Below are 27,566 nucleotides of genomic sequence, written 5' to 3' on the forward strand. Positions count from 1 at the left end.
GATACACAGAAGCCCTAAAATGATTAAATTTAAACTTTTTTTTTTTTTTGAATGAGCATTCAAAGAAAAGGAAATGAAATGTGAAAGTTGTATTAGCATAACATTATAGAATCATCTTAAATGTGATATTGTGTGATAAGTACTGTAGAAATTCCTATCATTAAAAATAAATAAAGTTAAATAGATAAACCTTGAATTAAGACGGGAAATTTGTGAGCTTTAATACAGCTGTCTAAATGTGATTTAACAGAAGAAGACTTATTCACAACTTGGACTTCTAGGTGCTACTGTAATGTAAATAATAATGTGTGAAATTACTCTCCAGAAAGAAAGAAATGGAGAAGATTGCACTCTTTTAGCCTTACCCATATGGTCAGATCATTTAAATCCTTTCTTCTGAATTAATGAACCATAATAAATGAAGCATTCAATAATAAAGAACCAAAATTGTATCTCATACAAATAACTGACCTCCTTCAAGAAAATGCACCTGTTTATCTAAAAATTCATATATATTAGCCTTTAAGCTCCAATGTCTGTATTGTTTTTATAGAAATGATGATATCAAATAGAAACAGATGTTCACATAACTGTTTTTCTTTAATGTTCAGAAATGTTATGGAGGTATTTCAGGATAAATATTTTTTCTTTGTTTCAGATCATACCAAGACAGTCATTACTCTGTTTCACTACTGGATTACAGATATCCTTCCTGTGAGGAACAGGAAATAAAGCCTTGCCTGGGTCCACATGTGCAGGGTTAAAATTTAATATACAAGCTCTTAACCAAGTAGCAATTATTCAGGAAGAGCACTGTCAATATACATTCTACACCTTCAGGTAAAATAATGATTTTTCATTGTTAAAAACTCCAGAAGACAATAAACGGTACAACTACATATGATTTTTGTTCTTGGTCAAGAATTACACATACGCTGTATGGCCTGAATCTCCAGCTGGATGAGTGTGTATATTTCACTTTGGGATATGGGCCGTATCTAAAATGATTAAGTTTGTAACAAGTATTTTGTTTAAGAGGTATAGTAATTTTTATGTTTATTAATTGATAGTTCCTTTCTGGAAGTTTTATATCTTGACTTTTCTTGTTTATGTGATATATATATCTGTCTACCTGAAACATAAAAATATTGTATTTTTATATGTATTTTTATATTTATTAAATTGAAGCAAAAATGCATCTGAGGACTGTATTTTTGCTGAATAAACTGATAAATTATGGAAGTCAATAAATTTCTATACCTGCATCATGTAGGTACTCTTTGGAATTATACAGGAGCTTTTCAGAACAATTCCATTGCCCAGTGTGTTATGATTTTGTGGGCTTCACTGACTGAAGAACTACAGAACTGGGTTCTCTTACTGATTACTGTGCTGTCCTTCTGCACTAGCATTTATCTTTGTGTAGATGATACAATAGATTATATCCATGGCGTAGTTGTAAAACGATTTTAAACCCTGAAAAAAAATGCTTTGTAAGCGAGGGACTCTTCTCTCAGCTGAGTCATTTACCTGATACAGGTGATATAGGGAAAGCTGTTTCATGTCCTAAGGTCTCGGTTTCCTCATCAGTACAATGGGGACAACATATTTATCTCTGCCAACATGTGCTTGGAGATATACTACTGGCAAGTACTGTATAAATACAGCATGTTCTTTGCTTTGTCTTTTTATTATGTTGCCTGGTATATCCTATTGTAAGGCACTGTTTTAGTGATACTTATGTATATACAACCATACCTCTTTCTCATTAGTTGGAAAAAAAAATAGAAGGGTCATGCCAAAGGATAGCAGGTACAGAAAAAATGGTGTTATGGCTAAGTCAGGTGTGTGCAACCCTGGAGAACTTGAGTTAGGTTTTTATCTGTTAGGAAAGATATCTAAATCAGGCCTCACACAGAGGAAACTAACAGCATATTCCCCATTGTGAAGTTCCTGACTTGCTAACACATAAGCACTGAATTGTAGCTGTGGTTTTTCACTGAGCTGCTGTGTGCCTCAGCCCCGCAGCTGGAGAATAAAGAAAATGTCACTTGAATGTGAGCACCTAGGTACCCTATAGACAGACCCCACAGGAAATGAATCACCTCATCCTCAGATTGAGGTGTGAATGTTGTGCAGTAAGTGAGGCTTCGTAACCACACCAAAAGGGTATATAGCAGCTCATTAGGTAAGCATCATCTATCCCGTACAGTGAAAATTAAAAAAATAAATGGAACTGTGTAATTAAAGACAGTATCATAAAACACAAGTCCAAAACAGGTAAAATTAGGACTGTGCAAACAACTGTAATTCCTGCATTTCCTGATACTTGAGGGACTATGTTAAGGGATGCTATAAGGCTGGTGCCTTTGATGGGCTCCAGGACCTGGGGATTTGATTCCTGCTCCTTTGCTGGAGCCCAACCTGGTGCTCCTGGAGACCTGGATGTCCCTCAGTCCCTCCGTCTCACAACGATGGATGCACCTGCAGTTCTCGTGTTTCTGACTGACAGACTGCCACAGTCAGGGCACTGTCTTTAACAACACCCATGAGTAACCCTGCTAGGCCTTGCATAAAACCTAAGTACAGACAATCACTGCACCGAGCCTGTCTGAATTTAAGAAGAGATTGGACTGTGCACTTAGTCACATGGTCTGAACTTTTGGGTAGACCAGTGCAGTGTCAAGAGTTGGACTTGATGATCCTTAAGGATCCCTTCCAACTCAGGATATTCTATGATTCTATGAATCATCTTCTCTGCCCTATTATGACCAAAGATCACTAGTGAAAACACACATACCTTCACTTTCTAGATGCAAAGGCATACTCACATTCGCGGATCCCTCAAATGTGAGCACGAGCACTCAGCCTGTCTGATATCCCTGCCTGAATCCTGGGCCCTCTCAGCTGCTCTTTGGGTCTCCTGCTCCTCATCTAGTCCAGCCTGACGCACTCCATCCAACAGATGCACACCTTCAGACCCGTCACACAAGCACCCTGATCCTTCCACTGTCAGCCTGGCCTCGGCCTCTCTGCCCAGACCCTGAGCCTCCTACTCACTGAGTAGTCCAGCTTGAAGCTTTGTACATGTACACAGACACACAAATCAGACTAGGAGAAAATAAAAATACTGTTCCCCCTGGTTTCTGATGCTGAGACCCTCGCTCAGTCCAGTGACTGGCACCACGGACGTGGAGGCTGCTGTCACCCAAGGTCTGTCTCCAGATGCTGGTTCTTAGTTCACTTGCTCTAGCTTCTGCATTGGAGGGTATCTGGAATTTGCAGCACTCACACAGGGGATAGAGAATGAGGTTTACATGCAAAGATAATTTAAAAGGATTAATTAGAAAATGGGATGGACTGTGGGGATCAGGGGCAGGGTTCAGTTAGATAACTGGTCTGACTTGTGGCTGCTTACATGTGACTGCCCCCTTTTAGCCTTTCTCCTCTATTCTCCCCTTTTTCCTCCCCATTCCCCCTTTTTCTCTCTTTTAGCCTTTCTCCTAAACATTCCTTAATAAATTATGCATCGTCCCACAGGCCCTCCTTGTGTATCCATAACCCAGTTTATCTTTTTACCCCTTCTTATGTTACAAAGTCCAGATTGGTGATCTCCAGAGCTATGCCTGTAGTTTCTTAATGGACCATCAATTAGTGACTGGAGAGCTTTAGTCCTTACTATAATCTCTGTTATTGCTTGCTGTGGGTTTTGTTTATTGCTCTCTCTGTTACTTATGATTCCCTTTGAAGTGAAAAGGTCCTTGATCTGACATGAATGAACATTCCACATGCCCTTACAGATTGGCTTTGTAACCTTAGTAATGTTATTTTCACCTCAGGTAATGGATTTAGTTGTTGCATAAGCAGTTTCTTTATTGTCTTTTTTAACCCGTGTATGTCAAGAAAAGGCCTGCTATTACCCAAGCATACAAAGGAAAGAGTGCAGAAAGTCCCCTGGTTCTTAGTCATAGTAAGCAAAACTTGAAAAACCTTCTATGCTGTTGGTAGCCCATACAAGTCCCTGTATATGCTGTAGTTAGATAGGGTCACGCTCCATTTACTTCCTATCTGTTACCTTCCTAGAATTAATTACACACAGTGCTAAGGGTTGTGGGTTGTTTATGGACTGGGAGAAGCTAAGATTCCCAAAAGAAGTACACTTTTGATGATGTAGAAACATGTTTTATACGTATATATGTGACATGTATGATAGGTGGGGAAAAATTGCACATTAACTGAGAGTAGGCTGGTGGTCAGTTTACCAGATTTTACTTAAACATGTTTTCTGGGCTGAAATATTATTTTGCTTTTTAGTTGTTTATGCAGTTTATTGGGCAATTTTATTATGATAAGACCTTAACTTTATTATGGTTTTCATTGTGGGTAGGACCTTTCAAAGAGGTGGTAAAAGAATTTAATCGTGGAATGCCATCCTTAGTATAACAGAATTCTGCATTAAGAATTTCTCTTTATTATTTCTGTTTCAATGCTTAGCCACTTCTCGTACTATTAAAATGATTTATTAATTAAGCTGAATCTTAAATAGCTGCACACAGAGGAACAGATACGGGTATCTTTGCTAATCAGCAATATTTGTACTGTCAGCAGTCTAATCCCAGAATGTGAATAAAATTTCTTAAATCAAAAATGTTCTTTTGCTTGAATGGGGCAATAATGGAGAAAATACTGGTTTCAGTCTCTCTTTTTTTCTTTTGTTTTAACCACTGTCTGAGCCTTATATTTAGTGCAGAAATGAACTGGTCCTAACAAAGCTAGCCTGGGAAACATTTCAGAGCATAGCAAGTTAGTGGCAGTGATATCTGATGTCTTTGTAAATGACCTGTGATATGAGCTGAATCTTACACTTATCAAACCTACCGCTAACAGGGATTATAAAGAGCAGAGGATAAAGTAAAATCTGAGATGTCTGAGAGTTCAGAAAATAGGACCATATCCAAGCAGATATGTCGTAAATTGTCGCTGGAGATAAAAACAGTCACACAAGTGTACTTGTTTCTGAAACAAACACACCAAACAATGGTGTGCTCAACTGTAAGATGCAGAAGAACACTTAAAAGCAACATGTGGGAGTACACAGCAGAAAGATCTAGTTTAAAAGCAAAAGAAAAGGACATTACCCATCCTATAATAGTATCAGTTAGGCAATGTACTAAAAATGACAGGGGGAAGCATTATTTGGTTCAATGTTTAACACTCTATTTGCAGTAAAAAAGATTTCACACACCAGAATTTTAATGCGTAGTCACTTTTCTGTGCTCCTCTAAAAGAAGTGATGCTGATTCTCCCTATACCTTTTATTGTTTACCCAAACAGGGTTATAACCAACACATCCAGGATATAAAAACTGAAAACTGTAAATTAATCTCTATCAGTAAACACAGTGTGTTTTTACTCCACTGTACATAGCTCCTTCAACATAAAAGATATAACTTTTACATTAATAGAAAAAAAGCTTACATAGACTCCAAGAGTAGGAAAAACTTAAGGACTGACTAAAAAGCAGCCTGCATGTGGATTCAAGAGTTGATTTTCTAGTTTGCATAATTGAACATTACATAGCAAGGGAGAAATAGCAGCTTGGTGGAAGTGAAGATGAAGACGGGCTCTGAGTAGATGTTGGTCCCTTCCCTACTCCATGTAGAAAGAAAACAGGATGAAGTAGTTTTGAGCCTCTGCAGTAGTGAATATCTGGTCACTGCTTGTATGCAAGAGTATGAGTCCAAAGCCATTGTTGCTATATATAAGTACATGGTTTATTCTCAAAATTGCCTTTAAGGCCCTAATTCTTTTCTTCCGTGGATAAGATAATATGGGGAGCAGTCCCTATTGCTATAGAGTTTTACTGTTTCTTAAATGGTGCAGTATTTTTATAGCACTTTGCAGTCTTGTAGGGTTATAAATTCCCTAAAGTGTTTTCTATGGCAGCTGGCTTTTCTCCCCTGCACCAGTACAGAGGGGTGCTGCTCCATAGGCTGAATCTCTGAAATGCCATGTTGAAAAAAAAGCCTTTCAAAAAAAGCCACGGAAGGAAAAAAAGTGGTGAGTGGCAGCATGAAAGCAGAAAATTGTTAAGCTGTCTTTGAAGAAAACATACTTCACTCAGTAGTATCAGGTATATCATAAAAACAGTCCAGAGATGTAGAATGAAAAGTTGTGTGTATTAGGCTTGTATGGTATGCTGTATCAACAGTAAAGAGTAGAAGTGGGGAAAAAAAAAAAAAAAACTGTTAAGAATGGAAAAATGCTGATATTTAGGCCAACCTCAGGTTGTAGTTAAGATTTTGTGAATAATTGCTTCAACCCTAGGTTTTACGTAAGGAGGGCTGCATTGCATGTGCTTGTGTAGCTAATTTAGCTTCATTGTTAACTACTTGGTCCTCTGCATTGCATCTAAGTAATTTTTTTTTGAATAGGATAATTATAATGTCTGAGTATTTCACGATTTTAATACATGTTTTCTTAAATGAAGAAGAATTATATTTTTAAACTGCCAAATATATGCTGAACATAGCCACGGCGGAAAAACACACTACATACTTATAAAGAAAAAGGAGAAGCTTAGAAATGCTGTGTATGTTTCCTACGTCTAAAAATCTAGGGAAGAACTTTGTATTTTATGTATTATTTGAAAACAGTATAAGTGCTCCATAGTCAGTAAAGGCCAAACGTACAGCTTTAATAAGGACATTCTCCGAGCCAAGTGCTTAACTTGGTAGAATAAATAGTCTGTGTTCAGCTTAATGAACTATATACAGCTGTAAAATACATAAACAAGCTGTAGTTCTCTTTTACATTGTTACATCCTATTTTAGGGTGCATTAAAAAAAAAAGTGTTATCTTAGATTGAAGAGGTCTGCACAAAAATAGGGAAGGAATGAATCTCTGGTTTAATTCCTTCTTTTCTGTTACGTCAACTGTAGGCTGCTATAGGTTGCGTCAACTAGAGGCTGCTTTTCTTCTCTTTCAAGATCTTTGCCAGTCTCCTCAGTCCCTCGGTGCACAGATGGTTCCTCCATTCTCTCTGCCTCTGGTACAAGCTTCCATCACTCATTTGCTATGTTTTCAGATTAACACTTGTGTGGTTTTTCTCCACAGACCTCTACAGAGCAGTCTTTCTGTCTTCTTCCTTGCCTTCTTTAAAACAGTCCTTTGCCATAATGCTGCCCAACAGCTCGGCAGCAGCTAGGTCAGTAGTATGCTAAGACAACTGCCTACTGTGATGACTAATGTTGCCTTATTGTATCTGTATACTCCCACATCAATCTGCCTGTTTTCTCATCTGTTTTTTCTTAAGCTAGAAGCAATTTGACACAGGGATTGTGAATTTGTACAGCACCCAGCACAATGCTATTACATCTCAGGTGTGCTAGGGTAATGTAACAGCTTAAACTATGATAAGGAATATGCTAGAAAATTTTGTAAGCAAGGTGCTGATGGTTAAAAATGGCATAATCATTTTATATTGCACACGTGATCTGTCTACTGAAACAAGGACCAGGTACTCCCTAGTATGCGCATTGGAGGCAGTGTTCATCTTCCTAAGGAGAGCTTGGAGGCTTGCAGGCTGGGATTCACTTCTCCTAACTTTGATTTCTGCAGTGTAGATATTTCCGTCTGAGAACCTTTAAAATCACTGGATGAAATAGATACCTGTACAGCCCGGTGTAACTGATCACTTCTAGACATCTATTTTAGGATGAGAACAGTGGTACAGAGAGAAGAACTTCTGCCTTTACGTTGGCTGTTATGGGAGCATAAACAAGCAGGTCAGATGGAAACATCTACATTGCAGGCACCTGGATCTTGTTGAAAAAAATGCACTCACTGCAACTAAGACAGGAGGGTACATTTTGCATTACTAAAGCATCACCTGCTCAAGGTGCTGGTCTGGTAGTGGCAAGCTTCTTCAGCTTGGATGGGGCCATGACCCCTCTTCTTGCTGCTTTCACACCTTCTGTTGGGAAACCAGTGCCCAGAGGTGGTAAAAGGGAGAAGAGAAAAGAGTACAGCTGTGCTTGGAACTCACCCAGCGCATGCTGAGGAGGGGCTTCTCCTCCTTTCCTCTCCTTCCCATTACGCACTCATGCACAAGGTGGCCTAAAGCAAACTGGTTACCCGTTACCTGTGTTTGGGAGAGTGAACCGATGGCAAATAAAGCATCAAATCATAGGAGTAATCGCCAAGCTCTGTAGATGTAATGATAGCTGTTTGATCTGAATCTGATGTGGTAGGAGCTTAAAGTGAAGGTCGTGTTCAAATCTGCTTGGAATTCAGAGAAAGCACCTTAGCTTATTACCATTACTATAGTGCTGGATTCTATTTACATTGGTAAACAGTTTAAAATACTTGACATGTTATTCAATTAAATCTCTGATTGCTAACTGACAGACCAAAGTGCATCGATTTTTTCAACCACATTAAGCTAAGTACATGGCACAGTGTTTCATTAGCCCGTCTGCTTAACCCTTCCACATTAATTCAATTACCCAGTATAAAATTAATGTGTAAAATATTAAATAACTCTAAACTTTTAAATTAGAAGGCATTGCAAGAATATATTAATCTTGATAGTGTCTGACACATACTTATTACCGGGTGATTTACAGTCTGCTCTGAATCACATTGTTATACAGATGGCAAAAGTCACTCAGGGAGTTTTTTTCTTTGTATTCTCTCAGTAAATTGATAGATTGATGGAGGTTAAGGCAGAAAAGGACAGGAGATTATCTTCTGTGACCCCATCTGGATATCAGGCCATAAATTTTCCTTTTACTTCAGGATGGAGACCAGTAACTTGACTCTGACAAAAGCACAATTTGGTTTTTTGGCTAAAGGAAGTCTTGTGCAGAGACAGGCAAGCTTGATTTAAAGGCATCAAGAAATGAAGACTTAGCCTCCTTGGTCATTTATTTCACTACCCAGTCACTCTTACTGTTAGAAATCCGTGTTATTTTTTTTATTTGAATTTGTCTAAATTTAACTTTCAACCATTAGTTCTTGGTATGCTTTTCTACACTAGATTAAAATAGCCCCTCACTAGCCAGTATTTTGTCTGTAAAAGCATTTGAACACTGTAATCAAGCTACAAGGCAACCTCCTTTTTGGTAACCTGAGAGGATTGTCTCTTTAAATTACTTGCTTTAAGGCATTTTCTACAGTCTTCAAATCATTTTTATGGCTCTCTTCTACATTGTCTCCTTTTTTTTTACATCACTTAGAGAACAAGCGTGTGTGAACTGCACACAGAACCTCATTGAAAATCTCAGCAGTGCCAACTTTCTCCATCGTTTATATCCACTTTTTGCCATATGATTGTGTAGAGTCCATGTTGAATTATTTGCCATGTTAAAAGAACCCATAGCTAATCTTGAAATTTATTGCTTTCTAGGATATAGTCCCAGGTTCTGTCCTTCTTGTTCTGACCTTTTGTGTGGTCATATCAACATTAATTTTCTTTGACTATGTCTAAATTAGTAAATGATAGATTGCTTTGTGTGCCTATACTGCTTTCATTAATGCCTGCTGGCTGCTAATCTTGGAGTCATCTGCAAACTTTTCCAGCAATGATTATATGTTTTCTTACAAATCATTAATAAAAATTCTGAACGGTGTTGAATCAAATACAATTCTTTATGGGATCCAAAGAGAAATAGATCCAATAGAGAAATTATGCCAGTCATGATGCCCTATTCCTTCCTTCTTTTGGAAAACTGAACACAGATCATCTAACTGATTTATAATTTAACATGCACTTTATTGTCTGCTATGCTTTTTTTTTTTTCTTTTGGTCAGAAAGTCATGTGGCACTAGGTAACTCCACATGAGTCTAAATAGCACAATTTGTAATGACTGCTGCTCTCGACAAATATTTATTCATTTTTCTGCAAGAGCAAGCGTTATTTTTTTTAGGTAAGGATAATAGTCCAAACTAAAGACACATTACAAAAATATGTAAATCTTTGTTTTTAAAGTATATCTAAGAGGAAGCAGAATACATGAAAAGCATTCACTTAAATGGCCTTTCAACTTTGTCTTATGTGTTTATTTTGCATTTGCTGCTCTGCAGGGAATGGTTTGTGTTAGTTAAGAATGTTTATTCTGAAAGACCCCTTGTTTTTAAACATCAAAGGAAAAATTGTAGTTGTTTCTTTTTCTGCAATATGTGATCCATAACTTTAGTTCTGTCACCAAAATGCAATGTGCTGTTGTGTTTCCAGTATTCTCTGTGTTCAACAAGACAATCCTGTGATGGTGTCTAGTGTGTGTATTATTGGTTGTGTTGCAGCCGATAATTGAAGGAAGATCCCTGCAAAAAGCACATTATCTACTGATGAAAAATACAGTTTGAAACTTAGAAATTTGCGTGGGAAGTTGCATTCATGGTTTTACAGTGGGCATGCAAATTTTCAAGCTTTTACAGAAGCAGTTCTCTGAGCACATTTCCAGGGGCATAGCACAGACCTTTAACTCTCAGTATTAGCATTAACTACCTAAACATCATCTATACTCTCATCGATTGTTCGACACCAGTGTGAGGATTCATTAGAGATGTTCATCTAACGTCTTATCTCCCAGCTTCTGCTACTTGTGGAATGCCCAGTTGCAGAGGAGAGGCAGCTGGTGCCATGAATCCAAATGCAGGCTGCATTAACATTTTCTGCAGGAGCTAGAAACAGCATAGAGAAGTCCCTGTCAGTCTGTCCAGAGCTGTCACAGGCCAGAAGAATGCAGGAGCAAATACTCAGGAAGATCCTTATATGAGATCGAGCTGCCTGTGGGGTTCTCACTTCAGTGCGATGGTTCATCACCCTCATTGCTCCCTTTAGTCAAGGCTGTATCACAGGCTGGCCCCAAAGCTGCACAGTGGAAACACAGTGGAGTAATAACAGCATAGCAGCACAGCAACCAGCAAAGTCACAGTAAGGCCAATTAGCACCAGCGCTAAAGATGAAAGGAAACAACTTACAACTGGTACCACCCCTGCACCAGCTGCAGGAGCCTGCAGTTAGAAGGCAGCATTAAATGTTTTGTACCAGAAACTGAAAAAAAAAAAATGAAAAAGGAGGAAAAAAACAGCCAAAGATAAGAGAGATTCAGAGCAATATATCAATTTCTTCTGTGCAAATAAAGCTGGTGAATGCAGTTCTGCAGCTTTCCTTGAGGAAAGTCTAATTGCCCTGGCCAGAGTCTGACCTGTGGCTGTATGAACCCCTCATACAAACACACAGTATACAGCCTCCTGCTCCTAAATTCTGTCTCTGTGCTAACACAGAACATGTCTTCTAGGGTTCCAAAAGGTGTTTTAACTCTCCCCTAAACTTTTTAGGGAACAAAAAGTGGTGTTTCTGTCAATATGTCCTGGGAACTTTCTTTCAATCTGATTCCTTCATGCATAAGCAAAAGCTCTCGAAGTTAAACATCAAGCCAAGAACATTTCAGGTGTCCTTGTCAGGGTACCTGAGGTACAAATACTTAGCTGACTGTTGTGTTTCAAGAAGCCTACTCCACTTTCTCCAAAAGCCCTACAGGATGTGTAAGGCCCCGTTTCACAGACCAAAAAGCCGTCTCACTGCCTGGCAGGTACCACGTGATGAGAATCTGAACATGGCAAGGTCCTGGGAAGCAGCTGGCAACAAGGTGATGTGAGCAGGAGGGAAGGAGAGATGGGTTATATGCATATGTGATTGTGTTTTTCACTTGTAGATTGTGATGGTGGTTCACAGAGCCGTTGTGCGCTGTGCTTAACAACACCCTCGTGAATTACCTGAGGCTTGCACTTTCAGATGGGAGTGGTGGGAAACTCGGGACGTAAAAGTCACAAAGCTGAGTTGGCACTCGATAAGAGGGTCCATAAGAGGATCGTTAGTCTTTTGAATAACTGAGGGGCCTCTTTACCAACCTTAATGCAGATCCAGTTGTCCAAGGCTGATCCAAATCATCGGAACTACTGTTACCTAGAAATTACTAATGCTTTGTACAGAAGTCTCTTAAATAGGGTTTTCTGTGAAGCCAACCAAAGAAATTTGAAAAGAACCCTATAGTACTACCAAAAGAATAAAAATAGCTGTTAGAAATACAAACTAGGCCAGTCTGCCACCTTCTCTTTCCTGATTCCCCACATTTTTTGTCATTCTCTGTGCATGTCCAGGATAAGCAAGTCATCTGAAAGCCTACCCAATAAAGGCATTGTACACACCGTTTCTGTTCTTTTTCTTCTCTGGGTTCAAATCTGAGTTCGTGGACCTTGATGTTATCTCAGTGCATGGAGCCGTATGCTTGCGTTGCCGCTATGCCCTGCAGGAATATTTATTCCTTTTCCCAATCTGTCAGCGTGTGCTTGTGAGCAGGAGTCATTTCAGCTGAGTATTCTGTTCTGCGCAATGCCCTCACGCGGTGGAAGCTCAGCTCTCAGCTCAAGAGTATTGTGCACCAGGATGCTAACTGTAAAACTGGCAGTATTGCTTTGGTGCAGAGGCTTCCTCCAGGCACCCACAAGACAGATGGCTCTATCAGTACACAGCCATTCACCTCTGCATTGCAATTGGGAGGAAATGCAAACAGAAATTTCCAACTATCTTTACTAAGCAATTTTACAGCTGTCTATCTGAAATTAAAGCACCCTCCCTTGGTTGTGCTTTGCATTTTTATAATGACTGGCTTTTTTTTTTTTTTTCCTTCACATTGCCACACTGAGGGTAGCCTTCCACTGAGCTTTTAATGCTCACAAAAATACACTAAGCTAACCAAGGTCAGTGCTGCAGATGACAGGGAACCGAGCAAAGGAGGATTCTGCATAATCTATGTCCATTGAACACTATAGATGAGTTTAAAAAGCAATCTCTGGTAGGAAAAGACTTTAATGTAAAGGTTTGTAGCAATTAATTGATATGTATCTCATGGAAGGTCTTCATGGAACTTACATGAAGGACAGCCTGCAGCCCATCAGTCCTGTTTCTCCTGGACCAAACCACACACTGGTCTTTGAAATGGTGTGAGCCAAGGATTGAAGCATTGCCTTTCTCATTAATTCAATGCCTCTCTTTGGCTTAAATGAGTGGGACTCCCTGAATATGTCTCTCAAGCTAGAGTGAGTTTTCCATTGGAGTCAAAAGTTGTTCAGAGCTAAATTTTAAGTTGAAGCAGCCAGGGTATTTGCACCCCCTGGCTATTACAGTGCCTTTACTCCAGTTTCCAAATAAAATTAACACAAATTTCCCATAAGTGACTGAACTGTGCCTAGCTAGTAATACCACCTACCTATCAGGGAAAAGCAGTTGGCTGAAACTGATATTTCTGAGTGCTGTAAATGGAAGAAGTTTGCAGTGAGTTCTGAAATTACCTTCAGGATGAGACAGTGTGGCACAGCAGCTCCTAATTCGCAGGACAGCACTGCATTGAAAGCAGCCCATCAGCCTTGAAACTGGAGAAATCAACATCTGATAATCAGTAAAAACCTTGTTGACAAGGCTATGGTGCAAGAAGGAGATAAAATCTCAAAGGAATATTTTTTTTTCCTTTGTATGTGAGGGGGATGTTAATGCTTATGCAATTCCTGCCTTGGAGGAGTACAGGAAGATTAGAGAAACCCTTCCCTTGAACTCAGGGTAAGGAAAGAAAATCCAGTCCATATTCAAAAAATCTTATTTGTCTGAAGGTCTGAAAAGGCTACAGAAATGTTGGTAGGAACATGAGAAGTAGAGGAAGACGTAGGAAAAAAATAATGAAGCAGGAAAGAGAAAAGGACACGTCTAACTTGAAGAGTCCTGTTTACACATTATTCATAGAGAAACTTTTCTTACTTTTGATTATATACTTTTTGCACATCCCTGTATCTTTTTCAACTCTGCGTCATCCTTTTGGAGATGGAGAACCGAAACTGCCCATGTTATTAAAACCACAGGTTCACCGCATGTTTTTGAAGTGTTCTTTGCTTTGTTCTGTAGTCCTTTACAAATAATTGGTTGCTTTTTTGACCCTTACTGGTTACTGAGCTGACATTTTCATAGAAATGCTATTTCATTCCTGAATGGTCATAATCAGCCTACATAGCTGTCTGTACACCTTTGCCATACCCTATATAGAATTTCATCTGCCATTTTATCACGAGTTGTTCATGATCAAAGTGTGCTTCTGCAGCTCTGCACAGTCAGCTTTCAATTTTTGTCTTTGTAATCAACACAGTGGAATCAGCAGTCTCTGTTCCCCCATTATTCATCACCTTTTGCAGGTCATTTAGGACTTTGCTGAGCAGCACAGATCGCAGCACAAAGTCCCATGGGATTGCATTGGTGATTTCCTTCCAGTGGGAACACTTGGCATTCCTACCTTTTCTTTAGTCTTGTAATTGCTTATTCATACAAATGAGGATCTTCATAGCCCATGAGACTTCCATTTAAGAGATTTTTTTTTCAATTTTTAAAAATCCAATTTAGTATACCTTGACCATTTATTTGCCAATTCCTATAATAATAATAATAATGATAATAATAATGATAATAATAATAATAATAGGCTTATGAAGTATGTCTCTTCCCTTCCCATGAAGCTTCATGGACTGTTGCCCAATGCATTTTTCCATGTGTCTGCTCATTCTGTTCCTTACAGTGGTGATTACTGATTTGCTGAACGAGGACATCAGGATAGCTGGTCTCACAGAATCATAGACATATAGAATATGCCAAGTTGGAAGGGACTCACAACTCTTGGCTCCATGCAGGACTACCTAAAAATCAAACCATATGTTTAAGAGCATTGTCCAAACTCCAGCAGGTTTGGTGCCTGTCCCAGTGCCCAACCACCCTCTGGGTGCAGAACTTTTCCCTAACCCCCAACCTGACCCTCCCCTGTCCCAGCTCCATGCCGTTCCCTTGGGTCCTGTCGCTGTCCCCAGAGAGCAGAGCTCAGTGCCTGCCCCTCCGCTCCCCTCGTGAGGGAGCTGCAGGCCGCCATGAGGCCTCCCCTCAGCCTGCTCTGCTCTGGGCTGAACAAACCAAGGGACCTCAGCTGCTCCTCATATGTCTTGCCCTCACCCCTCTGGAGCCTTCACCATCTTTTTAGCCTACCTTTGGACACTCTCTAATAGTTTCATGTTCTTTTTTATACTGTGGTACCCAAACCTGCACACAGTGCTCAAGGTGAGGACGCCCTAGCACAGAGCAGACTGGGACAGTCACTTCCCTCGACCCACTAGCTGTCTGTAGTTCCTCAGCTCACCCCTGGAACCTTTTGTAACAATTTGCTGTTTTACCACCATTTTACCAGGCCTCTGATACTGAGACAATTCTCTGAGATGTTACACGCCGCAGTTAACATTTGTGTTATTTCATCCTTCAGTTGGTTTAGAGCCCTTAGGTGGATACCATCTGGTCCTAGTGATCTCTTAGTCTCGTGATATGGGAGATGCAGTCTCTGAAGAGAGAAGTCAGTGCTAAGTCCAGGGTGTCATGCTTAAGTGCAGATGTTCACTACTGTTCCCCTCTTGTTTTGCTTTCTGCTCCTAGGTAATTTAAATTCTGTTTTAATCATTTCTGCTTGGCCTCACAGTCAGACAGCCACAACACTTAATCAGAATAAAGACTGCCTAATGAAAAAATAAACATTATAGAAATGCTACTCTTTTGATTAATGAATTTTTCATGCTTTATTTCCTGCGTAGGTTGTTTTTCACTCTGCTGAACCTGATGGAAGAATCTTCCAGGGTTCAACTAGAGAGTTCACAGCATAAGAAATGTACCTTTACTCGGGATTAGGCCTAAATATAGATCACCAATCGTGCTAAGTAGCCGCAACTGTGCTGGCACAATGCCATTCCAGAAATAATAGAAGTCCTATTAAGGGATTAGAACTTTTAAATTGTAAGACAGATAGTAATGGGTGGGAACCATATACAATAGACAATGTGAAGGCAATTACAAGGAAACAAAACAAGGGAATGTGTCGGAAAGTGTGCAAGAACAGAAATTCAACAAGAAAAGTTCCCACTAAAACCATGTAATTTAGTTTATAGTTTTAAAGCATTTTCTATCATACTTGGAAGGCTCCAGTAATTTATTATGTCTTATCATATTGTAGTTTGAAGTCTTACAGGACAATTTACAGACCTTTTGTATTCTAGGTGAACTAATTCATTAGCCTGTGCAGTGGAAACCTGCAGCATACAGCAGTATATATTCAGACTTTTATATCTACCAGGATGGATCAAATCATTTACATTTTCCAAATTAGAAACTTTCTGTGGATGTTACAGATCTAGATATCCATAATTGCCAAGTGTAAGTAACTTTCTTATCAGTCCACTAAGGAAAACTTCAGATGAATAGTTTAGAATTTCTCAATGTTCAGACACATTTCTTTATGCAGTAAGGGTAAATCTGTATAAAATTCTGCATTTTGTTAATAACTCCAGGTTCGTTTTTACTGTGATCACATGTAGAACAAGTTCCAGCCCTTCCAAAAAGAAGATTCTTCAGGCTTTAGCAGATCTTTAGTAGATCTGGTGCTTTGAAGTGTAAACCCTGAAGTTTTAGTTTGGGGAAAAAAAAAATCACAAACCGTCATTGTAGGATTTATGACTCACAATTTATAAAACCAAATGGAATATACTAACCCACGCATTTTGAGTATCTGAAAAATTTGTTTGAAAAGAACAGAGATGTACCAGTGAAATGATTGACTAGAGTTGTGTACTTCTGTTGTAAATTAGTACTTCAGAATTAGAACAAAAATTATGGTTGTGCTTTGAATATATCCATATTATCTTCCTAGAATAAACCCTTTTCCATTCCAGAGTCCTGGTACCTCAAACTTCTTTACTGCATATATTTTTCCATGCTGTGGCTCTTCTCTGAGACAAATCAAAAATGTCCCTAGCTACAGAGAAAAGCAAGTTACAGGTGACAGGGTACTGTATGTTAGGGTCTTTCTCATACATAAAATATGACAGTTCTTCACAAGCCTTCGAGTCATTGTCAAGCGTCACAGGAGATCTCATGGCTTTCTATCCTCAGCTGCCATACTCAGATACCTGCACTTTCAGAATTACATGTCAGAAGGCTATTTCTTAAGGTTTCACATTTGTGGGATTCACTGTGAAGATCTGGCATATATGTAATAGGGTTTCAGTGTGGGATGCAGAGGAGGAGGAGGAGAAGGAATCCTGTTCAATAGATGCACAGGCACCTGTTTATACGCACAGAATTACTAAGAAAATTTCCCAGCAGCAATATAGAACTGCTGGGAATTATCTGTCCAGCTTCATACACATTCAAAAGTCTCTGGGCTGTGTGTATATATGTATTGAATAAGTAACAACCCAGCAGGTCTGTATAGCTGTTCACTGTGTATCACGCTGCAGAAGATACCTGGGATGCTGTGATGGAGCCTCTCATCAACTGGGACTCTGCAGATGGAGTGAGGGATGTCTGTGAGACCATGCAGACTGAGACAGCCGAGCTCTTTATCTCATCAGCAGCAAAGGACACAACATGAAGAGTTCTCATTGCAGATTGTAATACGATTTATAATATTGATTCTTACAATGAAAAACACCCACTGAGGACTGACTAGCCAGGAACACGTGTTCAGCCTGGCACAGGAGCCAATATCTGGTGGGTGTCCTGATGTAGATGGAATCTAGTGGACTTCGGGAAGGAGACCAGAGTTGAAGGGGTGTGCCTTGTTCGTTAACGAGCTCACCTCTCTTTGTTCCATCTCTTCTAAGTGGAAGGGAAAATGCAGGCTTTTCACAAGAAAGAGCCTAATGCCTTGGTTCTTTGCCAAATAGCAGCCATTATATGTCACTCCTTTAGACAACAAATAACATACCACCTTGGATTAATAGCAGGTAATTGGCACAGTCACAGGATTGGATGTGCTCTTGAGTAATGATGCGTCTTGTAAGTGGTGTGTATCCAGATATATCCACAGGTCTGCCATAAGCTTCCCTAGGCAGAACAGCAGTGACACAATAGTTAGAAAATGGCATTATGGTGTATGATTATACCCACCTTCTTCAGAAACTGTCAGGATTGCATTGTGCGTGCTTCCATTGCACCTCCTTGCTGAAGTAGTTGGCATGTGATCTGAACACGGGGATTGTTGCAAGACAGTGCATTGAAGCTCTATTACCAACTATTTCCAGGGTTATCTGGGACCTCCGCTGGAAGTTTGTTCACTGCCTGCTAGATATCAACCTTCCCAAAACAATTGATGTGGATAAATCTTTCCGCCAATATTCACCTGAGATAATTCCCAGGCCAATGAGAACAGTGTGCAGTGTTCCAGCATCTCTGGTATCATGTTGTGCTGGCTGATTCCTGAGCCTATCTCAGAAGCAGCAAGGCATAAAGCTGTTGCTTAAAAAAGACAGTCATTATTCCCCTCTGAGTTTTAAATACTCAACCCACTTTCCAGAAGTGGCTTTAAAGCAAAAGACACAACAGGAAAGCACTTGTGGTGCAATGTCACTTGCACAGCAGAAGTGGACAAGCTTCTACCCTCTCCTCACCTTGCCCATATCTGCTAGCCCAGTTTCCTGTTGCAGTTCAATCCACAGTTCCTGCAAAGTTGTACAAATCAAGGCTGGGTGTGAGGGAAAGGTTCTGCACCCAGGGCAGTGGTCATGACACCAAGCCTGATGGAGTTCAAGAAGTATTTGGACAACGCTTTAAGACATATGACATGATTTTGGGGTGGTCCTTTGGACACCCAGGAGTTGGACTCAATGATCCTTATAGATCCCTTCCAACTCAGGATATTCTTTGATTCTGTGATTCAGTTGGCAATGCTGGTTGAGAGCAATCTGCTCTGGGAGAGCAGATTGAAGAAAGGGGGAAAACTGCTGTGCAACAGCAGCTGGGAAAGAGGAGTGAGAAAAGTGAGAGAAACACATTTCTGTCCCTACAGCCGCCAAGGTCGGTGCAGAAGGAGGGCAGGAGTTGCTCCAGGCATGGAGCAGAAGCTCCCCTGCAGCCCGTGGAGGAGCTCCTGGTGAAGCAGGTGGATGTGGCCTGGAGTAGGCTGCAGCCCGTGGAGAGAAGCCCACGCAGGAGCAGGGGGTCTGAGGGGAGCTGCCACCCACATATGGGGGACCCGTGCTGGAGCATTTTGCTCCTGACGGATGGACCCCATGGTACGGAGCCATGTGGGAGCAGTTCTTGAAGAGCTGCTGCCTGTGGGAAGCACACACATGATAAAATCAGAAAGGACAGCTAATCTCCCTACATGGAATCTGTTTTGTTCATGACGATAATTGTTGAGTGATCTCCCTGTCCTTATCTCAACCCTTGAACCCTTTGTATCATGTTTTCTCCCCTTCTTCCTTTGAGGAGGGGGAGTGAGAGAGCAGTTGTGGTGGAGTTCAACTGCCCAGCAGGGTGAAACCACCACAAGGAGAACTTCAGTAGCATTCTTGTACTGGCCTTTTGAGAAAGAGTGGATCTCGAAGACCCTCCATGTCCAAAGACTAACACTAAATGAGACAAAGAAAGTCTCCAGTTACAGATCTTCTCTGAGTAGTGACAAGATGTGCAGGCATTTAATCACTGACAGCTGCCTGTCAGAAATCTAAGTAAGGAAGCAGTTTTCTTCCTTCCAAACTCTCATAGGTATTAGGCAGAAAACTTTAAAATAAATCTGTGTTTTCTACAGTAGCAAGAAGCACCTAGGAAATTCCTGGGCAACAGCTGTTTAGAAGGCGTAGTAGGGAGGCAGTTAACTACAGTGGTACATGGAGCCCCACCTGGACTATTTCAATTGAATGCTGTGCTGTAAAAGTTCAATGTAATATAAAGAAGAATGAGGATGAGTCATTTTGTTACTACATCTTGTGTTATTAGGAGTCTAAGAGTAATTTCTCTGAATGCTTTTACACTGCCATAAAACTGTCAGCTCTTTACTACCAGGCACTACAATGGAAGTTGCACTGTTCCAAAGAATCTACTTCGTGTCATATGGCCCTTGGTGTCTGTGATTTAAAGCAGCTAATAAGGAATCAAGTATCTACTACGAATTTATGCACCTGCTTTGTCAACTGTTACACTACATGATGAAGTTTCCATGCAGTACCATAAGATCTAGGGACACAGAAGAAAGGCTAAGTTACATGTTAAAACTACTTTCATCTGCTTTCTCTTTTGCAAAGTTTCAGAAATCCACTCTACATCAGAAGTTGCCTTATTTTCATAATAAATCTCTTCATGGCTGGAGTTGTTTGTGCATGCAATGCTAACCTTTGGCCTAAGCAGCCGTTCCCTTTCTCTGGTATTTGTTCCTCTTTGTATTTATAAGAAGCAATTGTATCCATTCCAGTGTTCATTTTGCAAGGTTGAACAAGACAATTTTTTATAACTGCTTCTGGTGATTTATGCTTTTCATACACAATAGTCATCTTAGTAACCCTTACTTGTACAAGGTTTCTTTGAATTCTCTTGTTCTAATCAATGGAGTGCAATCCATGTGACTGTGTTTATGTTATTGATGTCTGCATCTGAGCTGGCTGTATTATCTCATTGTATTATCCATCGTCACTTCTTTGCCTTTTCAGCATAGATATCTAAAATAGGCAAATTACATTGGTGGTTTACAGCAACTAGTTCACAGGCAGCCATCTACACTGTACAGGTCTAAGGCTAGAGGGGAGGAATCTAGCCCTGAGTGGCCAGAAGCACATGCCAGGGGAGTTGTGCTAGTGCCTTTGTGCTGTCTGTGCTACTGCCAGTGACAGCAATGCTCACCTACCTTTATTTTGGAAATACTTTTAAAAAAATGCCACACTTTTTCTATCACTTTTTCACTGATCACTTTTCCTATTTCCACAATTGCAACACAGTAAGGGCTCACAGAGTTCTTTTAAGAAAATATACATCCAATTCTTTTTTTCTTCCTTTTTTTTTTTTTTCCCATGTACATTCTAACAGACACAATCTGCAGTAATTTCTAACATACAATTTTCTTTCACAGCAGAAGTTCTCCTTTCTTCATAGCAGAAATTAACTTGATTTTCTGGTATTCTGTGGGGGCTTTTTGCTGTTAAATTTTTGTCTGTTTCTATTATTCTGTCCCTCAATGTCATCAAAGCAACGTGGGTAGGCTGGCTGCAAATACGGGAGTAACCACTTCACACTGGAGCTGTGGGAAGTGAACTAGTCAATTCTCAGCATGAAATAATGAGTAGTTTAAGCTACTTCATTGGTAACTCCATAAGCCTCAGCAACACAGTCTCTTGCTACTGTCTAACCATAACCTCAGATGACTTTGAGGACTGTACTGTTTGCAATTGTCAATCTATGCCTCCGCTCATCCACACAGCGTTCCAGTCCTCTTTTATTGACAGTATTTCCTACTTCTGCCAGCAGCACGCTTCAATACAGCTCTCTAATTTTGTGCTCCACAAAGATATTACTGTGTAATGCAACAATATGACTAACATTGTTCTTGTTCCTTGCCTGTCTCATCATCTTAAAATTCATTAACCACCTTCAGATCCCTCCTTAACACTGTACTTTGCTGCAACGCCTACAAAAATTTGGAAACAATCTGACTGTGAGTGAGCTGAGAACATTGCCTCCCATGCCAAACGTTATATTCTCTTTGTTTCTGAGTGCTCCTCCATCTGTTGGCATCCATCTGCTTCCACGTGGACTGTAGGCTCTTTGGGGCAGTACCACGGCTTTCTTCTATGAGCTGATGGTGCCCAAACCTGTTACAGCTGAAGAGCTGGTGTTTCAAGTTACGTTTATTTTAGGCAAAATTCCTGTTAGCTTCCCTTTCATTGTTAAATATTGCATGTAATGATTTGTGAGGAAGTACTTTCAGATCTAAGGACCGTTTAAGTACAAAAAGCCCCACGTTTTTCATATGGTTGTGTGTAGAGGAAGATTTGCTGCTTTGTTTCATTCATATGGTTTGTTTAATTTGTTTGCACAGACAGACAGTATCGTGTGTTACTCCCATCCTGCACACAGAGTTGAAGCCACCTGTAAGTTCAGAATACTGGACATATTCCTTTCCCTGGCCTGTGTAAGGATGGTGAATTTGGAAAGTACTTCTTCAGTTAAATATCTTAATTATTTTCAAAATTTTGACTTGAAAATGATGCAATTTGCTATTGTTGTCCAGGTATGGAATAAAAATTGTATTTGCTTTAGAGAAAATCCTCTTGTGCAATACTGCACCTCTATCAGTTTTGAAGGCCTTGTGTAAAGCAAGCTCAGTGACCCCCAAAGCCAGCGGAGAATCTTGCTTAAAACCAACTTATTGCTCAAAAATGGAACCGCACATGGGGGTTGTCCTGCAAACAGTCTTTATCATGTAGGAGGAGCAACAGCTGCTGGGAGACATTGGCTTCAGTCACTTGAGCATATGGCGGACCACAAATAACTGATGCCCACAAGTAGGCACACTTACCACCACATTGCACAGGGCCTTGGGTGCCTTTGTGATACCGACAGCCTCCTGTGTGCAGGTGTGCACCTTCCTTCCCCTGGCAGCAGGGTGCCCATCACCCCTACCACCCAGGAGGTTCCCCCAGGGCCCTGAGGCAGGGTGTTCCCCTCCTGGGCCTCATGGTCCTTGCCCCAGCAAAGCCATTAACATGTCTGTAGTGTGTCCTTGTGATCACTACCACCAAGACTTTGAGCAGGTCCCAAAGAAACCTGTGTTATTTCTTCAGGAGTGTTATTGGGGGACCCTGCAGTGCTGGAGGGGAGCCCTGGGGAGGCTGCTCACCTGGAGACCTCCATCACTTATCTTCCTACTGGCCACTGAGCTTTCCCTTTTCCCCATTTTTATTTCCTCTCTTCTTCTCCCTCCCCTTTCTTCTTTGGTTTCTGACCAGAAGTAACTCTCTCCGTGTTAGACTCGGGGTATGGCAGCAGCTGCAGACTCCACTGATAGGTCCTTGTGCAGGTGAACCTGACTCAGCATCCTTCGCAGAGCAGCCACGTGTGGCTGCAGCTCTGCAGTCTGGGCTTCCACACAAATGTGAGAAGCTGCTCTCACCAGCCTGTGAGACCCTCTCACTGTGCCGGTGCTCGCAGCTCTTGCGCCCTGCCAGCTTGCCTCACTCCCCTCCCCCTCTGCTGCATGATGGCTAAAGATGTGGGGAGGCACCGACATGTGCTGCCAGAGAAGCTGTGGATGCCCCATCCCTGGAAATGTTCACGGCCAGGCTGGATGGGGCTTTGGGCAACCTGGTCTGGTGGGAGGTGTCTCTGCCCATGGCAGGGCAGTTGGAATGAGATGGTCTTTAAGGTGTCTTCCAACCCAAACCATTCTGTGTTTCTATATTATTCTGTTTTATGTTTAAGAAACAAGAAAACACAGTGGTAAAACAGTATGCAGTGGACTGCTGTATGCCTTAGACTCACCTACCATCCAGATTCTCTCAAGTGCCACAAACCAGCAGCTTCAAGGGTCTGCAATGGCAAGCCCCAACCACCAGACAAAAGCAGCACAAGTCTTTCTTTTGAAGAGAAATTTCTGGCACTAAATTTGAAGTTTTGATGTAGAGGGAAATGTTGAAAAAACTGCCTTTCTTTTTTGTTCTTGAGGGCAAAAGTAAATATAATGGAAAGTAGATAGAAAAAATGAGCTGGAAAACAGGAATCACTGACCAGAGCACAGACACCAACAAAAATCAGGAAAGTTGAGCCCGGTTTTAAGAGACAACAGCAGGATGATTGTTAATTCAGGATGATGAGAGAAGCAGCTGTGTGTGAAAGAGAACCTAACCAACTCTGGGGCACATAGGGAAAGCAACAAGTCCAGAAATGATTACAGTGTAATGTCATCCTTAATATTTGAGGCATGCCTATCAGAGTGGACAAAGGCTTGCTGTGGGCTACAAAACCTTCCTTAAATCAGTGTCCTGATTTCAAAGGAACTGAGGCAGACTTTTGCTCAAAGTCCTCCAGAAATGACTTGTGCATGTGATTCTTTTAGAGTCCTCAGGAAAGTCATAGAGATTTTGGTAACACCTGCAATTACAAGAAACATTCGTCAGTTTAACTGTGCTGTGCATGGCCAGGAAATCACTTTTAAAGGCAGCTGTGGCATGCAAGGTATACTGGTTCTGTTCCCTTTTATTTTTTCAGCACAAAGATGCATGCTTGGAAAGCTCTCCTTTCCTGAATGCCATGCCCCAGGATGCTCCCCTCTCCTTTCTGCTGCCATCCTCTGAACTGAAAGAATCACACACACAATTACAAAAATCGTCAGTAGTACATTTTTGAAGCTACTGAAATTTTGATACTGCAATAACTATCTCTTGCTCTGCATATGAGCCAGACAGGAGATTTAAAGGAAAAAAATCAGCATTCTGTGTCTTTCCAAAAGAATGCAGGCTCCGAGGCTCTAGCAGCATGCTCCAGGCAGCGATGCTGGGTGCTTTTCTGTTTGTACAGAAGTTAGCACGTGGAGTACTCTGAGAAACAATAAAATAAATAAATAACTTTTGCCTTTTTCCAGTATTGATTTTAACCCCAAACTTGTTTGTATGGGCACAGTAACTTGTATTTACTAATAGGCTGTGTTTCAGTGGTTTCTCCTGTTATGATAATGTGAACCCAAATCAGGAAGAATTATTTCCATGAATTTCAGCTGGCTCCAAATTTTATGCCAAATGTTTCCCATTAATACAGTCTTTCCTATAGCTGAAGTATATAGCATTTAAGGTTTAGCAAGGAGTCATTGTACAAATGCATGTTAAAAAATGCCCAGATTAGCAATTTCCCACTATTTTAGTACTTAGATTGATGGTACAGGACTAGTGCAACTCAACTACCTTTTTTATGGATGAGACATAACTCCACTGATGCCAAGAGAGTTTGTATGGTATAAATGTGGTGCAGCACAAGAAAAATAAGATCTGCCTGCAAACCAGAGCCTCAGAATAAAACAGCATCATTCCTTCATGTGACATTAACTAGGCACCTGCTTAATGAGTTACAATAATTCTTGATAACTGGTATCGTGGAATTCCTAATGTAGAGTATTTCTCCAAGTAGGCACATTATGTGTTTCTGCTGGTTTATGGCAAGAATATTTCTCTGCAAGCTGCAGAATGCCATAGTAGAGAGAGACCAAAAGAATGAAAGTCTGTGGTGGTTTCACACAGCTGGGCAGCTGAACTCCACCACAACCTCTCTTACTCCCCCTCCTCAAAGGGAAAAGGGGAGAAAAATATGATGAAAAGGTTTCACAGGCTGCGACAAGGACAGGGAGATCATTCAACAATCAACATGGGCAGCAGCTCCCCCCAGACTCCCTGCTCCTTCGTGGGCTCCTCTCCACGGGCTGCAGCTCCAGCCCGGGGCCTGCTCCTGTGGGGGCTCTCCATGGGCCGCAGCCTCCTCCAGGCCACATCCACCTGCTCTACCGGGGGCTCCTCCACCCATGGGGGGGCTGCAGCGTGGAGATCTGCTCCATGTGGGACCCATGGGCTGCAGGGGGACAGCCTGCTCCACCAGGGGCCTCTCCACAGGCTGCAGGGGAACTTGTGCTGCCTGCCTGGAGCACCTCCTGCCCTGCTTCTGCACTGACCCTGGGGGCTGCAGGGCTGCTTCTCTCACTTTCTCACTCCTCTCCCAGCTGCTGTTGCACAGTGTTGTGTTTTTTTTTTTTTTTTTTTTTTTCCCCTTTCTTCAGTCTGTTCTTCCAGAGGCCCAACCAACTTTGCTCACTGGGCACAGCTCTGTCCAGCAGCAGGTCCCTTTTGGAGCTGGCTGGAACTGGCTCTGACCTGACATGGGGCAGCTGCTGGGCTCTGCTCTCTGAGGCCATCCCTGCAGCCCCCTGATACCAAACCCTTGCCATGTAAACCCAATACAAAGTCAGTGCTGTTCTGCTGAGCACTTCTGATGAGCAATGTGAGTTCACAGTGCACACACTGGCTGACATCACCTGGAGATTGACGCTTTGTGTTTAGAAGTGTGACCGTAATTGGAGCTAAATTGTACCTTGCTATCGTTACTAAAGTTGCATATATTGATAATGGGAAAAAGGAGCTTTCTTGGCACAGTGTGTCCATGGACACTGCTTAAAGAAAGAGAAATTGATTTTGTAGACCAGAGTTACTGATTACCATTTTTCACATTGTGTATTATGTAACCCCAGGAGCAGAACTGAATCCAAGCTCACTGCAGTGAAAAGAAATCGCAGTTAAGAGAAAGTAGTAATAATAGTAATAACAAATATTAGATTACGTATTTTCTAGGTGTAACGTTTCAGCAGTGGAAAAAAGGGCAATAACACGTATAACACTGCATAAAAGAGAATGCTATCAGAAAAGAAAAAGCTTATTTTTAAATGTGCCTCCAAATAGCCTTCCTATATTAGCACATCCTTTCAACTTGGGTCATGGCTGAATTAAGCTTCCTGCACAGCCAGGTTGTCCTGTGGATATAAATACATGCTCTAAGTCACATAAAAGCAATCCAATCCTATTTGCATTGTCACTCCACGATACAAAATGCTATAATGACCTCTTTTTTTGATGTCCAGTGCTATCTATAAGACAGGCTTAGGCCCTTTTGTTCTGAAGGAGGTCAGCTATTGCTTTGCTTTCTTAATGAGCTTCAGACATTCCCAAAGAACCTTCTGATATCTCAGACATACCTAGCCCCAGGCAAGACACTTGTGGCTTCTGCCAACACCTAAGCTTTGCAGACAGATCACATGTGACAGGTTATGCAACTGAACTGGCCTTTATATACTAGCAGGACGTTAGCATGTAAGGGGTTTACAAGGAGAAGAGCACCAGGTGAGGAAAAAATGTTTGCATATGTTGCTTCTTGGAGTGCTTTGGCTCTGTAACAAAGCATATTAGATTTAATCTTCTGTTTCATTTGGAGGTCACTGTGTAAGAATCCTTGGGAATTAGTAATGTTTTCTCTGTTCTAAAATTGCAGGTACAGAAGTTCCACGAATACTTAGAAATAATGGTTATTCCTCTACGGAGAATGACACCTGGGTATATAAGGTTGTTGCAGGTATGAAAATTCTGACTTTTTTCTCTTTTTAATTAGATCTCTGAAATACCAGTATTTTTCTTGCTCAGACTGATTTTGTTTCAAATTATTACATGACCAACCCAAGGGAACCCTGGCTTCTGGTGGGTTAACATTCATAACAACTCAAAGAAATCTTAATTAAGCCTCTGCTGAAAAGTAAATGCATTATGATAATTCATGATAATTGTTATCATGCTGGAATACCAAATGCAGAATACTGGACAAAGCTTGTATTTCTGCAGTACTTAAACTGAAAATCCTTCTCCTTCATTTTAGCTTGGAGTGATTTTTTGCATTTGGGGCAGTAGGGAAACTTTAATGGGAATGAGAATGATGGGGCTTCAAAGGAATTATAACAAGTTGTCAGTGAAACACTTCAGTTGACTTCTATGATTAGAATCACAGAATCACAGAATGGTTTGGGTTGGATGGGACCTTAAAGACCACCTGGTTCCAACCTCCCTTTCATAAGCAGGGACACCTCCCACCAGACCAGGTTGCTCAAAGCCCCATCCTGCCTGGCCTTGAGCACCTCCA

General features: G+C 41.0%; 1 protein-coding gene across 3 annotated transcripts in view; it reads left to right on the forward strand.

Annotated features, from left to right (window-relative positions):
- Positions 1-27,566, forward strand: part of ERICH1 (glutamate rich 1) — a 96,893-nt gene that overhangs the window by 67,787 nt on the left and 1,540 nt on the right. For 2 of the 3 annotated variants that reach the window (XM_084516005.1, XM_084516006.1), the window contains exon 6: positions 659-1,265. In XM_084516005.1, the coding sequence (XP_084372131.1) occupies positions 659-732 (74 nt within the window). In that variant the 3' untranslated portion in view covers positions 733-1,265. Of the gene's footprint in view, positions 1-658; positions 1,266-26,927; positions 27,009-27,566 lie in introns of those variants that run through there. The other variant, XR_014691998.1, reaches the window with a different exon arrangement.

This window comes from Aythya ferina (assembly GCF_964211825.1).
Source record: "Aythya ferina genome assembly, chromosome: 3".
Taxonomy (NCBI): Eukaryota; Metazoa; Chordata; class Aves; order Anseriformes; family Anatidae; genus Aythya; species Aythya ferina.